The following is a 16,259-nucleotide window of genomic DNA, read 5'->3' as shown; positions in this document are numbered from 1 at the left end:
ACTTATTATAGTCGTATACTGGTGTTCGCACTGTTTGAATAGCCTCACCACACCTTTGCTTAGTGGTGTAAAACCGCGGCTCTCTATTTTCTTTATCGTCCCTCATGGCCCTCTTACCCCCCTATACCCCCTTTCCGAGATTCAAAGCGTAAAAAGTTGACGGGGGTGTCTTATCCCGACATCTCCTGTCTCCTAAGTTCCTCTTCCCCTTCTTTCTTTCGGAAGAGCAAGATGTCTTTCAAAGTTCGACCCTGCTTCTTCTCTTCGTAGAGGGGCTTGTGCTCTTCGTGGATGTCGTGGTCGTCGTTGTAGTCAACATGGACAAACGCTCGTTCGACATCACCTAAGCCTAGAAAATTCTCAGCATATTGCGTATACTTGCCCGGCTCCGAATACATACCCTCAAGCTTTCTCTGCAAAGATTGGCTCACATCGTGTGAGATCTTCAGCGGGATATCTTGATCCATAACAATATCAACTTCGACATAATATTTCTGACCGGCATGGTATGCCCGGCACTGAAACTTTTATTAGTATTATCTCTACTAGGTTCAGGCTGGCATTGACTTACCGTGTCCACCTTCTGAACTAGGGGATCGTGGGTCATGCTTATGTAGATGAGCTTAGACACGAACTCATTTGGAGCCGACTTGCCCACGAGTAGCCATACTTGCTCGAAGGCGTTGGCAATCCAGGAAAAAAGAATCAGGAGCGCGATGCATATAGCACCAATAGGATCTAGATACCAGATAAACCGGTCACCGACTACTGACATGACCAGACCGAATATGTTGACAACGATATCATTGCGATGGTCGATCTGTACCTAATCAGTAACATCACCCCAATAGTCATCAAGGGGCTAAACATACGAAGAAGACATGGACTGATGGGTATCTGCGGTACGCAAGACAGTAAAGCATCAGGCTGCCTTTTGCAAAGACTAAATCCTTGTTAACCACAATATACAAGCACGTGGATAGATTCCCTTACTGGCAATACCCACGAATACGATGGGGATGATTTGGAGGTCTTTAGATTCGGATGGCCCTCCGCCGAGAGTACGTGCCGACTCGACCTATAGGCCAAGAATTAGAACCGCAAATCCCGACGGGCTGAAACGCCATGGGGGTGGTAAACTCACGAGAAGTTGGATTGCAACGGTAGTCATCAGCGCACAAAAGAGGATAATTCCGATAGTCTCAATCCTTGTGCGGCCCTACGTGGCTATGAGCTTTACAACCTTGATGGCCATTTTGTTGATAGGTACTCACTACTGGATATTTATAGATGCTGGCTCTGGCCGCCATACGTGAAGTTATGAGCATTACAAAAGACGAGACAAGGTCCATCTATCTCTATGGTCAACCGGCAGCACTTCATCAGCAATTTTAAGAGGATTACGAACAAAAGCATCAGCAGCAGTGGCGAAGAGCTATTCAGACGGTCAACTAAGTTCACATGAAAGGACAATTCGCACCCAGGGTCATTTACCGATAGCGACCCAGTTGAGACAGCAGCGTATAACTGAATTACGAAAAGGCAAAAGTTCACCGTAAAGGAGGCATTGACGGCGAACTTGATCTTTGGAGCCACTCGGGCGTCTTCCTCCACTTGCAACCGTTCCTCATCGTCGGCACCCAAGAATTGATCGATAAGCTCATTCTGTCGGGAATAGAACTTCTTAAGCTCTTTCTTGTTGCCATTGGGATGGTCGATTTTCATCTGGCGCCGGCTGACATTTTCACGTCGATGGCGACCGAAATTCAAGGGGTCAGTTGGGTTGACTTCGGCTGCGGAAGACGTTGCCGCCCCGCCCGCCTGCGTCGCTGACGACTCCTCGACTGATGTCGAAGGCGAGCCGTCGTCCTTTTTGGAGTCACTTGCCTCCTTGGGCACTGCAGCTGCAGGCGCAGGCGCAGGCACAACGGGACCGGCGCTTGCTGGAGTAATGTTGTCTTCACCTCGGAGTCAGTTGGTATGCTTGTCTCAAATCTTTGGTCGCATTCCTAATTGGGGATAAAAGGATTCAAAACGCTTGCGCGTCCGGATGTGGATGTTTCCATGGAGCCTCATAACAAAATCAGACGAGAATGACAGTAAGAAAACGACTGACCTGATGGCTGAGCGGTGTTTCCTGGTTCCTGATTCGCCATCTTGATATTCGTGCTCTGAAAAGCCTTTAGGGTGCAATACAGAAGATGTTTCTGAATGATAGTGGGAGAGGGCGATCGCTGCAAGACGGCTCATACATAATTATATCCAACCTGGCTCGAATACAAATGTGAGGGAGCCAACCGTGGTCATAGGTTGCATTGCACTCCATCATACTCCACTGACACCTTGACGAAATACAACACCATTTCGTCTGCCAAGAAAGCTTTGCTGGTTTCTCCTCAGAAAACCCCCGCGCAGAAAGCGAAAGAAAAAAGCTAAACAGGGATTCGATATGCCGGCCCCGGTTTGTCAACTGCTCCGCTTAGACCGCAATTTTTCTCCGTCTCAAACAACAACGCTCTTGGCAAGGGATTTCTCGCATCGGTAGAGAGCCGATCACTATCAAATGCGGAATGCCCCATTGGCCCAATTTTGTTTCGATTCAGGCGGACTTAACCTTTGCCGCGACTATCATGTCCTATCTGTCACAGCTTAGATGGCAAATGCTCCTCGCCCACCAAACAACATAGCCGGGAAACCAGCCATCCAGCCATCTTACCCCGGACTCTCGTCTGCCAAGCCGCATACTGTTTTGGGCAACGTTTAATCTTCCAGCTTCATATAATAACTACGCAGGCCGCATTAAAGTAAACCCACAATACTTGATACTGCCAAGAGCCTCCCCATACATCTACGACTCGAGGAGTCTTATTCCTAACAAGGCTGCAAGGTAGTGTCGACTATCAGACAGAAACCCCGACTCGCTGAAGTCATAACAGCCGCAGCTATTGACGCCTCTTCTGCATACTGTGGAGTTGATCAGGAAGGTCGACTCTCGTACATATGTATGTGGCTACGAAGCTTACTACGAGCATACTGATATATCAAAGTAAATCCCCTAGGGTAAGTAGTGGGCCTTGTTTCAATCCTACAACCTTTACTATTTTCACTATTTTCAGCGTCATCTTAGCCACAATCGTAAAGCTTAATTATTCCTTGTGTATTCAGACAAGGCTAACAGTAATGGAGCGACGTAGTAGCCATGAGAGCGTAGTAGTAATTTATTAAGTAATGAGATGGAGCTTCACTGAAGCTGTAGGTGGAACCTCCGGGGTGAGGCTCATGCCAAGCTCTCATAAGCACGGGCGTGATCTTCCACGTCTAAATGCCTACTACAGTAGAGATTGCACTATTATTGGGTTTCTGCACGATGCAGACAATTGCTGTGAAACAACCCTGACAGCATTGACCAAGACGATCTCTCATCCAATACAGATAATGAACTCGATTAAGACAAGGGATCAAGGAGTTGGCTGCTGCCATACGTTTGTACGAGCAGAAACGTCAAGAATAGTCGAGGATTTCTATTCTAAATCCATGACAGTGCAGATGCATGCAATTTCAACATCGCGTACCATGGATCTTCGTCTCGTCCCTAGCCGAGATCGCCCGGCGAAGTCTTGTCCATAGTAATGCATATTAAAGCAAAGGCCCAGCCGGATCTTCCAAGACTTTTGATCGATATTCATATTCTTCTGTGCTGTGTCTTGGTCGAGTGTTAGGGGTCTTCGTTCTCTTTCACATTCTCTTCTTTTTTTACTTACATTCTCTTCTCTTGGCGTGGGGATTGAAGCCTCTCGTCTGTTATTTCTATTTCTACACCCAGGAGTCGCCGGACGTCTTCATATTATCCCTTTTTTTCTACTTTCTCTTAAACGGGGTTTCCAGTCGCCGGATTTTCGACTTCAGCCTTTCGCTTTTTTGTGTGCTCTATTTGGTTAACTAAGTAACTTGGGTATTTGAACATCATGTCGCAAGATATGGGAAATGCAAAGCCCGCATGTGGCGGCGGCAAGGAGGCCGGAGAGTACGATCTTCCTCTACACACGGTTGGACTGTGTAAGTGTTGAAGCCGAGATAATCCGAATCGCAATCAGCTAATAGTCTTGTAGTCCTTGTCCTGGCCGCATCAATCTTCGGTATGCAATACTTTAGATGTTCATAATCTCCATAGCGCAATATTAACAAGTCATTTTAGGGGCTGGCTTTCCCGTGGCCGCGAAGAAGATCAGTTGGTTGAAGGTACCAGAAAAGGTGTTCTTCGCCTGCAAACATTTCGGAACAGGTGTCCTAATAGCAACGGCTTTCGTCCATGTATGTTATACCAGAGGATATCTCAATATTTCTATCTAACATATATCTCAGCTTCTCCCTACAGCCTGGTTCAGTCTTTCAGACCCATGCCTTCCGGATCTCTTTACCGAGCAGTACCCCCCGCTTCCTGGTGTCATTATGATGACTTCCCTCTTTATTCTGTTTGTTATTGAGATGTGGATGAACAACAAGATGGGCGGACATTCCCACGGCGGCGCCGCGGGCTTCGAGCATCACGCACCCGCCCCAGTTATGGTTTCTCAGCCTCAGTCTCAGTCTCAACACCGTGCACAACCATCTGATGCGACTATGGTGGGCTTTGAGGCCGAAGACATGGAATACGAGAAGAGGATGGCTAAGGAAGTGTACGAAAACCCATACTCGTACCATGAGAACGACCTAGACCTTCCCCGATCCGAAATGCCTCCATGGTTCGTCGTTTTCTACGAGCAATATGTCCGCCAACGTCTCGAGCTCGTCAACATGATCAAGGCATCTGGTGGCAACATGCCAGTACAATCGGATCCCAAGCAGGAAGTAGTGGTTAGCGAAAAGAGCATGTTTGACGAGGAGGGCCAGCCGGTTGACCCCATGGTCTACAAGAGGATGTCCATGAACATTACACTACTTGAAGGTGGTATCCTTTTCCACTCCGTCTTCGTCGGAATGACTGTTTCTATCACTATTGAAGGCTTTGTCGTTCTCCTGATCGCTATCCTTTTCCACCAAATGTTCGAAGGTCTTGGTCTTGGTTCTCGTATCGCCGCTGTTCCGTACCCTAAGGGCAGCATCCGACCCTGGCTATTAGTGTTCGCTTTCGGAACAACTGCACCTATTGGACAGGCCATCGGTTTGGCTGCGCGTAACAGCTACGACCCTAACAGTGCCTTCGGCCTGATTATCGTCGGTGTCTTCAACTCTATGTATGTGACCTTTTGTGCTAGCCTGCTAAGATTTAACACTAATATATTGCAGCTCTTCTGGTCTTTTGATCTACGCCGCTCTAGTTGACCTACTCGCCGAAGACTTCCTCTCTGAGGAATCCAACAAGGTGTTGACGATGAAGGACAAGAAGATTGCTTTCATGTTTGTCATCTTAGGAGGTAAGTTTTCATACAGTCCGCTCTAATTATTCTTACCTAACTTGAAATAGCTATTGGCATGTCTATCGTCGGCGCCTTCGCTTAAAGAGCAGCCATGAGAAGTGCGAGAAGATCCGGGGGAAACGAAAACATGAAGCCACGATATTAGAGTAGTAGTATTATCATACTACTTAAGCTGCGCTACTTGACCGGGATGGCATAAGTGAGCCATCAGGCAGGTAGAGAATAATAGGGCGACGGTCATGGCAGGAAACTAGGACATTGGAAGTTGCATGAAAAGTCTCGTCAAATTCTCACAAGTTGTTTCCGTACATGGAGAGTAATTTTACAACACAGTCCTTACCGCATGCACCAGTATTAGCATCATCTACGCAAGCATTCGGTTGGTTTGAGCATAGGAATAGAAGGGTCTGAGCTCTTTAAAGAGACGCCCTTAAATTAGGTAGAACGACTGACGTCCACAGGACTTCGAGTCGAGGAGAGGGGGAAATGCTGCCGAAAAGATTTCGGGCATACGAAAATACCGAACCTCTGCCAAAAATTTCCAGAGACGACGGCGACGACAGGGCCGAGTCGGAGGATTAATTATCAAGCTATGACAAGAGCGCGGAAACACATTAACGATTCTCATTAGAGCGAAAAAATGTATTACTAGAGCGAATTCAGAGGCTACTCTGTAATTATTAGTGCGCCATCTATATAGCCATGATAGCATATGAAGAATACCAAAATCAAGTCAAACTCAATCTCTATTCCCATTTACCCCCTCTTTTTTTTTCTTTCCTTTCCTCCTCCAAAGAAGAGGGGGAAAAAAAGACCAAGACGAACTGCCAAAATAGGAACCGCCAAGGTTGGATAAAGGGTCCTATTCTATCTCCGAAATCTGGCATTGCTGGTTCGGCTGCATGCACGTAGTCAGCCCGGAACCGGGATCCGCTGGTCTGCAGACTGCAGTTGAACGAACCCCGGACCTTTCCTGAAACGAAGGGTTTCGTGGAGCCGCGCATCGTGATACAATGCCCAGAACTTTACGTCGACTACCAACGTACGACGGGGCACGTGCCGCGTTGCCTAGTTTGGGGGGGGGAGGGGGGTATTACCTTATATTTACTACCTAATAACACTACGCTTGTCTGTATGTATGTATGTATGTATGTATGTATGTATGTATGTATATATGTGTGAATGTATGTATGTATGGTTGTAGGATGAGGTTTCATGGTTCCGGTGGTGGAAAATGTACGGGTGGAAACGGAACGGGTTCTGAAGTTACATGCCATGATGGTGCCAAGATCGATGCGAGGAAGGGATTTCCGAGGAGGCGGGGTGTTTTTGTTGTTTTTTTGGTGTAGATTGATAAGGAAGTATACTTTTACGAGATAGTTTCTATTTTTATGGGTGTTTACCTAAGGGCTTGGTGTAGATGATACGTTTCGAGTTGTTGAGGTTTGCGTAAGAGGTAGGTAGGTAGTTAGGAGGTACGTAGACAACTTGAAGCTCAATGCTGGTTGGTGGATTCGTTACGATATTGGTTATAAATTCGAGGCATTCGCTCTTCTGTTATTTCCTCTCGGTCTATGGCCAAGTTCTTAAGTTATACTGCTATCGTAGTCTTCAACTTAGCTTTCGAATAAAGTAAGTTAAGGTAGGTGTCAAGTATATCATCCAGTTATGACACCCAGGATCTTATCAGTGTCTACTCTACAACTATAGCGTGTTCAGGTTAAAGCCCTGCTATAGCATCATATTTTAGAGAGCGAAAGCTTACAACTCAGTTGGAATAGTATGATATTTCAATACTAATGCTCTAAGAGCTTCCCAGATACCTAATGAGTGACAGTTAAACTCGCCCCACGTCTCCTTTACCAAGAACATCTTCTTGTACCTACCGAGCGGTTTCCTGTATGATATAACAAAGTAGTGCCTCTCCAATTGCTAAAACGAACGACTTTGGTAAGTGGTTCCAACACGATCCTTAAAAGTAAGAGCTCTCGTTATACATATTCACCACCGTCCCTCTGTCCGCCTATTCCTTCTAATATTAGCTCCTTTTTAAATAGTATCTCTTGACTCATTACAAAACTGTCATTCATATACTGCTTTCCCAGCTTGACTATAAGCTTTTCGTCGTTGGTTACCTGTTATAATGAATTGCTTTTCTATAGTTTTATAACATTTAAAACGGTTTGTATAACTACCGTATATAAATATGTATACGGTTATAGTAACTTTTTATATAAACACCAAATGGTTTATATATCCAACTATCGCATAATGTAAGCAGTTTTTTTTTTTTACAAAATCTGGTTTAAAATCACCTGAGATAATCATATATTTAAAGCATACCCCGCAATTATCTAACCAGGTAAGTTAAGAGGTAAGTATCTTTCCTTCTCAAACGTTTCTATTTAACTATCATAATTTGTTTATAAGTTTTTTCTACATACCTTAGGTAGTTAACCCATATCAAATGCCACCTATCTCCACGATGAATAGTACAACGGGACAAATCAAGGATATATCTAATCCGGACCAAGGTCAGGCAATGTTTCAAACTAGCCTTGATATCGATGCTCTCTCTATCCTATTGCTACTTGGTGAATCTACCATCTGGTCAGCGATATGGTCGCGTCTACGTTTTCAAAGATGGCATTGGACCCATATGATATTCGCCACGTCGCTCGGTTGGGCGCCGCTGGCGGGTACTGTCTTTGCAGCAATGGAAGGGAGTAGAGGTCCTCCTAATCTTATATTTGACCGAATTCCCGAAGGCATGCGTGTTCCAGGCTTGCTACTTACGAATCTTAATTCTGGTGCTACTCATCCTGCCAATCATGTTATTCTTCAGAATATATGGCAGTGCTGGAATCGCGGTCCTCGAGCAGCCTACCAGCGTTCGAAGGGGGAGGCCTATGACCATTCCAGAGAATGTGGCATTGTTGATGTCAATGTCTCAGATATCAGATCGTCTTATCGTTGGCCTTTTTTTATTCATTTTGCTAGTCTCTGTCTCCAAGTAGCTACGGGAATTGCTTTAGGGCTTTGTGGTTACTCTTTTGAAGTTTTGGTATCAATATGCGTTACGTTGGCGGGACAGTGGATTCTCCTCTGGGCGGTGACCCCCCGCAAAGATTCATGGGATAGGCGAGATCTGACGGTTCATCGCCGGCCACCCATAATGCTACATAAAGGTCTAGAAAGTACTGCTGTCTTGTTCATCAGAACGTCAACGATCGATTTTACGTCTCCTAATACGTCTGGTAATACGTCTAGTCAGAGGACGCGGAAAGAATTCAGCCTTGAAGAATATACATTTGAGCCTCAAGCCGTACGCAACTACAAAGATACTATCAAAATGCTAGCTGCGGGCTTCGCTTTCTCTGTTTTGTTATTCCAGATCATTCTCGTTGGGTGGATGAAACCTGTTAGTAGAGTCGCTTATTGTGCGCTTGGAGGGCTTGGTCTGCTGGCTAATGCGCTCGAGGGGGCTTCTCAACCGAACTGGTTTTCCATGTATAATATGGCATTTTCTGGTGAACCTTTTTGTGAGCCTCACGCCAGCACTTTGATGGGCGCTGTAGGTTTGTTGCTTGCAGCGGATCCTCCCGCAGCAGCTTCTGCTGCAAAACTACTTTATCCTGATAACCGTCGATTTGGTAACTCTACCAGTGCAATACGCCAGGTATTGCAAGACAAGCTTTGTGCATCTTGTCGAGCACATTTTAAAAAACACAGCTCCGCTCAGTGTATCCGCGAAGGTGGGAAAAATTGTGCGACTATTCTCCGTGAAGCAGTCCCAGAACAGGAAAGCAAACAGATCAAAGATGCTATAGCGTCTTGCGCGCATTTCCTTGAATGGGCTGTCGGTGATGAGCACCAACTCAAACTAGATACGAGAGGAACCTTTCAGCAACATGTTTGGGATGCTGAACGGTCTGGTTAATTATTACAAATCTGCACCCCTATCGTTTATATGTGGTACCTAGCAAGAAGCCATTAGTCTGGAACTGAGAGTATGGAGATCTTCCCAATCACAGACTGTTTTCTTGAATTCTTTCTACATAAGGGACCAAGAGGAATTACCAAACAACAGAGTTCCTCTCACCACTTTCGGAGATAACATCTCTCCTAATAATCCAGATTTCATTAGCCGTATAGGGCATAGATAGTGTCCCCTACGTACAGAGCCTTTCTGTACTTCAATCTTTTGCCCTCGATATTCAACAAGTGCCCCACGGATGTGCTGTAGGCTCGAAAAGTTATCAGCATTTATACCGTCTTCGAAACAAATCAAGTGACGCGCGCCTTGTGTTTGTCTTGTTTGTTTCCTTGTCCACCTGACGAACTGATGACCGCACAGGTTGAAATTGTCGTTTTTGACCCGGATACCGATTCGTGCTGGGTTTAGCTGCAGTTGTCGTAAATCATCATGAAATGAGCTTTCCAGCCAAAAGACTGCCATGAATGTACACAAAAGCCCGTGTCTCGACTGAATAGCCGACGACGTTCTAGTGCCGTGGAAGTCATGCTGTTGCCATATAAGAGTGGGTGAATGGAGCCATGAGAGTGGCGCCCAAGAGTAGCTATCATCTGCTAGTCTGGGCACATCTAAGAAAAGAAAGGTTTTTGGGAAATGAGTGAAGAGGCTTAAAAAGGCTTTCATACGAGTATTAGGGCTTTTCCTCAATATAACGTTTACATCCTTCGTTGAAACCCCCAGAATATTAGCCATGCAAATAGTTTCGTCCGGTGACCAGCTAGTATGTCTCCATCGAAGCAACACCCAAAGACGCGTCATGCTTTCTGCTCCATGAGGTTCTGTCTTCAAGCGGGCAATATAAATTAGTAGCCAGCTCACTTGACGCAATATAATTTGATGATACGAGATTCGGTCTCCGGCTATACCATGCCTTCTCTTGATAGTTGACTGGGCATAGCTCACCAAAGAATCCATATCGCAGATACCATCTTTGAATTGAAAGAATAGGTTGCGAGAACGAACCGATTCGTGCAAAGTCCACAGGCGACGCATCCATCCTGCCAAATTGATGCTCATTAGCACTTCCAGAACTCCCCGTCCATGTAAACTAATCTGTTGGAGCTCTTCATCTAGAACAAGAACTCTATTGGCACTTTCGTAAATATGCCGTATGCCTTCGATAGCACGCCGTCGAAGGCGCCGTGGGTAACGTGGCACACAGAGAGTGTCAAGCCAGATCAGAGTAGGCTTCCCAACGAGTCTAGATACAAGTGAGTTCAGTTTACGCAGCTGACAAGTTGGAAGTGAATTGTCGGTTGCATTTCCTATCCCGTGGGACCAGACGTGGGAAATTGCAACAAATTCGAATCCAGCGAGATGTTCTACAACTTTGACCATAATTTGACCGTTTCTTTCAGTAAGATCGATAAGCGGTATCTTCTGAGACCGGATTATTCTTCGCAATGCATTTTTGGGAGCTGCAACGTGCTGACAATTACAACCAGGTGTTGCGTGTAAAGTTGCCTTAGTTTCGTCTCGAAAATGATAAGCCCGACACTCCTTTTCGGAGCAATCTTCGTGCGTGCGTTGATGAGGTCGTTGGAAATGAGCACAGAATATGGTCGGAATAAGCCCAAAAGTTGTAAGACACATACGATACTGATTTGGACACCACCCGCTTGAGATTAACGTGTTTTGAAGAGTTTGGCCCCCAAGCGTAGCTCCTAGATAGGAGAGATGCCCATTAAGATCGAATTGTAAACTCCTTAGCCAAACATGACTCATAAATAAATACGTGCTTGAGTAAATAACTGACGACTCTTGCAAATAGTCATGTCTTTTTGCTTTATCGAGACATTTATCTTCGCTTAAAGTCGATGAGTTGCAGATTTGAAGCTTCACAAACATATTGGCATAGAGCCGAAACCTCGTATCTCTTCTGCTTTCACTATTTGACCAATACATTTTTTAAGAATGTGGTTTAAAATTGAGTTAATATGCATTCCGTAATTTCTGCATTAAGAAACAATTTGTCTTGGATACTTAAGGTAGGTGGATAATTATTTATAACTTCGTCCTTTAATAAGCATCAAGTCCAGCCTTACCTTGAGCTGAAGCTACTGTAGAACACTACTTTAAGCTCTCCCCCCCTTACCCCCCTACCCCCTCCGGCTGATGTATCACCCAAGAAAAGAAGGTGGTGCGGCATTAATTAATTAACGGAACTGTTAAGTAGGCGGGATGCCTTATGACAACATGCAGCTCGAATAGGTGCAATGAAGCTCATTTCGATCAATCAATCGAGTCTAGCAAATGATAATGCTTATAAAAATTGCTGATATATAATAAAAGTAACTTTTGTAATTTCTTATAGGTATAAACATAAATTGTTATTCGATAAACCCAGGTAAATTTTATTATAATAAAAAGAATGATGTGGTTAAAAAAAAGGACACAACCCCATAAACGAATTTCAAAAGATCTGGTCTAAGGCTAACGTTGCCTGAGATAATTTTTATAAAACGTTAAGCTTGTGACTTATAAATACAATAACATCAGCCATACGTTGCATAACGCAGGCAAGCCCAGCCTGTCTCCACGAGATCCAGTCTGAAATTACCTGAGATAATAACTTCATATTAAACACTGCGCTATTTCGTTATTCATTACTCATGAAAGAAGTACCGATTTACCCCTGAAAGCAAGAGCCTTTTCTGAACATATCCAATGCCGTCCCTCCATATGTTTGTTCCCTCTAGTTCCTCAGCTCTTTCTCAAATCCGAACGCCATCACCAGTTCAACGTACACCCATCAGATTATCTCAAGTCGTGCCAGTTGGTCTATAAGCTCTGGGTCGACTATAACATGTTTTCCTTGCGCATCCCTACATTCCATATAGTATCCACACAAACCACCTCTACAGACGTAGAACAGCTTTCCCGGATTTTTGTTATCGAACCCCGAAATCACCCGCTTGCTTGATAATCCACATCCGCAGACTGGGTTCGTCGGGTCGTTGCCGCGGGCGTCGGCGAACACTAAGAACTTACCCATCGTTGGACATGTGAAATATGGGCGTCCTGCGTTCCCGTTTATATTCGATGACGATGTGATGCCCATGGAGGCAGCTGAGCCACAGTGAAGACATGGTATTGGCGATTTTGGGTAGGGAGCCGAAGGTCGTAGTTCGCGTAGGATCAGTTGCAAGTCAGACCAGTCTGGCGCCCGGCCCTTGTGGGCGTCTATGGCAGTGTCCTAGATAGGATAATATCCGATTAGGACATGAAGTGGGCAAGCCAGGACCATTATAAGGTTAATGTATACACTTACATCTATGTCTCGACCAAAAAGGAATTTAACAACGTCTTTCAGCGTCTTTAAATGCATAGTTGTCGATGTTTCTGAACGATACTATTTGTGTATGGTAATAGTAGGATAGGTTTCTCTTGATCAAACGGTTACAAACGACTGAGAGGCCAGGCTATTATAGCAAACGGTAATCTAATAAAACTCATTGGCTACATGTACCTCTAGGTAGGTAGTTGTCCGCCACCGACAAAGCGATCTGATTGGCCTATCATTTGTATACCTCAGGTACTTTAAAGCCTTTACACTTTATTCAACTACCTAAATAGGTATCAATTCCACCAGGCAAAGCAATATCCTAGTATTCGATTTGGTTCTTGAAAAAGCCAGGCGCTGTAGTCCTGAGATATAACATGACGAGGCTGGAAACAAAGGTTACCTCTACCTAAGGTAGGTACTAATACTGCCTCTTATATTAGGTACTTAATACAACGATGTCCCTTGCTTTTTGTCATGTCTAAGATCTATATAATAACGAAAATAACTAAACTAATATTAATAGACTAATAGTAACAAGTCTCAATGAGATGTAAATCGTTCAAGTAAATCATCAAACCACATCATCTTACATCCTTGAAAAAAGATGTTGAAAAGAAAGTTTAATCTTACTGAAGGCTTTAATACTATCACAACCTAGTAATAACCTAACTATTAAAGTCATATATATTGAATTTCTAGCAGTTAGTTATTTCTAAGTTCGTACGTAAACTCCCCCCTAGAAGGCGGCAAAAGGCAAAAATGAGGTAGTTTATTTACACAACTGCTTAAACTCGAGACGTGCCCCTCGTTCTTGTTAGAGGTTTTGCTGGGTACCTAACTTCACGTTCTACTTATGCCCTATATGATAATATTCTTTTGAGTAGTATGAACTTTGTCGACTTCGTTTAGGATAGCTAATAGTATAGTTACTATGCTAAGAATACAACTAAGAAAGGGTACTATTCCAATAACAATATTCAGTCTTCAAGCTACTTAAGCAGTCCAGGACAATTTTCCTCTCTTCCTTACTCTCCCTTTACCCACCGATAGTAATAAATATCGTCATATCTCTAATGAGCATTTCCATAATCAAGATAACGAACGAATGCCTCGATGGCTGCTGAAGGAAATGATACCGGCGTGAAGCCCCCATATCTGAATAACAATCTGTACCGTTTCATTCTCTGAATGTATCCGACGTCATCCCTCTGTGCTCTTTCTTTAATCCGAAAGCCTCTCGTAGGTCTATTATATAATCCTCAAATTATACATAGCTCTACCAGGTTGCTTCGAAGTCCTGGCGCGATTTCGACTGGCGCGATTTCGATGGCTTTTCCCTGATTCATACATGGTTCCCAATGAACACATCTGCCTCCTCTACAAACATAGACTAGCTGTGCGGGGTTTGCTGTCTTCTGTCCTCCTAATATCAGTTTGGCAGGAAGCTCGCATTCACAGAATGTGTACTGAGACATGTTGCCACGGGCATCGGCGAATACAAGGAACTGTTCGCAGTCGACACATTTGAAGTATGGGCGACCCTTATTGCCATTAGGATTATTCATATTCGTGAGGCACCAGATACCACGTTTGTGGCATTTGAAGCATTGTGGCGGCGTTATTGGGTAAGGAGCTGAGGGCGATTGTGCTTGTAGGTGACTTCGTAGCCTAGTCAGTCCTAGGTTGTCTATGGTGGTTTGCTAGACTCATTAAGATATAAGCTAGGTAAATGAGAAATTGTATTACACTTACATCAATATTTAACCCCAAAATTATTTGAAGAACTTCCACCAAATTTGTAAAAATTATACTAGTAGGTGTCTCGATCATAGTGCCGTTGCCGTTGCCGTTGCCGCTACTGCTAATGATGATGAATTCTATGTGTATGATGGCAACAGGATGGCTTGCTCTTGAAAAAAGAAAGACGGAAACGCCACTACAACACATACAAGTATTAAAAGCCTTGCAGAATGGCATTTGTTAGGCATTGTTTAGGCAGCTACAACTAGCATAGCAACTTGACTGGTCAGCCATCTACGTATCTACTTCGAGATACTGTAGTACATGCCTGAAGCACCCCTCTTTTGTAACACCACTCTATCACAACACAGCAATATTCTACAAAGCGACTCGACTCTAGAGAATCATATCTTCCAGTACTAGGATAGTACCTATATAACTCGATAATGGGGGCTATGCACTAGCTATACTCATATTCTTACTACGATCAACAACAGTGGCCCTTGCAATTTATCCTTAATATCTACGATTATTATAGCAGCAAGCGCGGCCGCACAAGTATTAATACATTAACAATAGAGTCTTGAAGCCATGCCTGGGATGTCAAAATACGTAGGGATAGAATTTAGCTGTTGAATGGTATTTCTAAATTCGTACATACTAAACTCCTTCTTTTCGATACCCCTTTTCGCCCTCCCCCACAAAAAAAAGGGTGACAAAAGGCTGGAAAAGGGGTAGTTGAACCAAGCTTCTAAACAAGTAGGTATAACTACCTTAAATAAGTCAATAGTATAACTTAATTACACATTGACGATACTAAGTCCATAAAGTATTTATCTTAAGTAGGTACTTTTATAAAATTGGAAAAAACATAATGCAAAAAAAAAACACTTTCATCTACTTGAGGATAACAGGTAGTAATGGTAACGGTACTCCAGATTTAGCAAACCTAGACAGGTATGTATCAAGTATTCTACAACTACCTATCTACTTGATGACTGAGTTTAAAGTCTTCAGTCTTCACTGGTCTGCCAACTTTAGCATATTTCCACCGGAAGTATACTCCCAAACCCCCAACACAAACCCAACTTCATACCATAACATACAATACACGATAAACTCCCACTTAAACACCAACACTTAATTACAAGAAAGAGCCAGAAAATCAAAGGATAGCTCAAAAGCTTAAGATTACAAGTACAAGAGACAATGTTTTAACAAAATTCATTAGCTACCAGACGTGAGCTCTACATAATCTATTAACAAGAAGCCGCCAGTCCTTTTCGTTGCCATTTTCGCCGTATAACACCGCCGCGCCCGCCTATTTTCAATCCATACACGTACAACCGGAGGGTAAGGTCCGAAAGAAGACTCGATATCGCACTGAATCAAGGCTTGACTTGCTTGTTCAGTCTTGCGTGAACATGTACATAGAAACCAAGTCGTTGGCATGATTTGTGCTGCTTTTCCGGAAAGGGTCCTAGATGGATACTGTAACTACATCGGCAGTGTAGTTTTCCGTGTCGTATATGGGATATAACTTTTGTCGAAAGCTGATATAGAACTCTGGATACCCCCTGACCCTTAATGAGCACATTACTAAAGTAGATGTGGAAATGATAACTTTCATCGCAAAGGGATATCTGTTACTAGAAAGAGAGTGCCTACCCAGGAATGATGTTGTGGGCTGGGAGGCGCATAATACAAATTTCGGCGGTCTGCGCACGGTTGGCGACAGATTATTAGACATTTGCCGATGAGTGATGAGAATGGAAGGTTC

General features: G+C 44.0%; 2 protein-coding genes across 2 annotated transcripts; one reads left to right on the top strand and one right to left on the bottom strand.

Annotated features, from left to right (window-relative positions):
- Positions 1–170: 170 nt before the first annotated feature.
- Positions 171–2,156, bottom strand: GL218_08377 (Metal tolerance protein 4; the record flags this gene model as incomplete). The annotated part of the gene is made up of 10 exons (XM_033585178.1): positions 171–349; positions 401–518; positions 572–820; positions 873–943; positions 994–1,078; positions 1,145–1,219; positions 1,275–1,352; positions 1,409–1,435; positions 1,495–1,958; positions 2,117–2,156. 10 exons carry the CDS (start codon positions 2,154–2,156, stop codon positions 171–173), a joined length of 1,386 nt encoding a protein of 461 aa, XP_033440767.1.
- A 1,809-nt stretch (positions 2,157–3,965) lies between these two features.
- Positions 3,966–5,499, top strand: GL218_08376 (Zinc-regulated transporter 2; the record flags this gene model as incomplete). The annotated part of the gene is made up of 6 exons (XM_033585177.1): positions 3,966–4,056; positions 4,110–4,136; positions 4,196–4,311; positions 4,363–5,234; positions 5,287–5,414; positions 5,465–5,499. The coding sequence occupies 6 exons, from the start codon at positions 3,966–3,968 to the stop codon at positions 5,497–5,499; spliced, it is 1,269 nt and encodes a 422-aa protein (XP_033440766.1).
- Positions 5,500–16,259: the final 10,760 nt, after the last annotated feature.

The sequence above is a fragment of the Daldinia childiae genome (genome assembly GCF_008694065.1).
Source record: "Daldinia childiae strain JS-1345 chromosome Unknown Scaffold12, whole genome shotgun sequence".
Classification (NCBI taxonomy): domain Eukaryota; kingdom Fungi; phylum Ascomycota; class Sordariomycetes; order Xylariales; family Hypoxylaceae; genus Daldinia; species Daldinia childiae.
The sequence above is the reverse complement of the archived record's forward strand: the minus strand, read 5'-3'. Positions and strand labels throughout refer to the sequence as shown.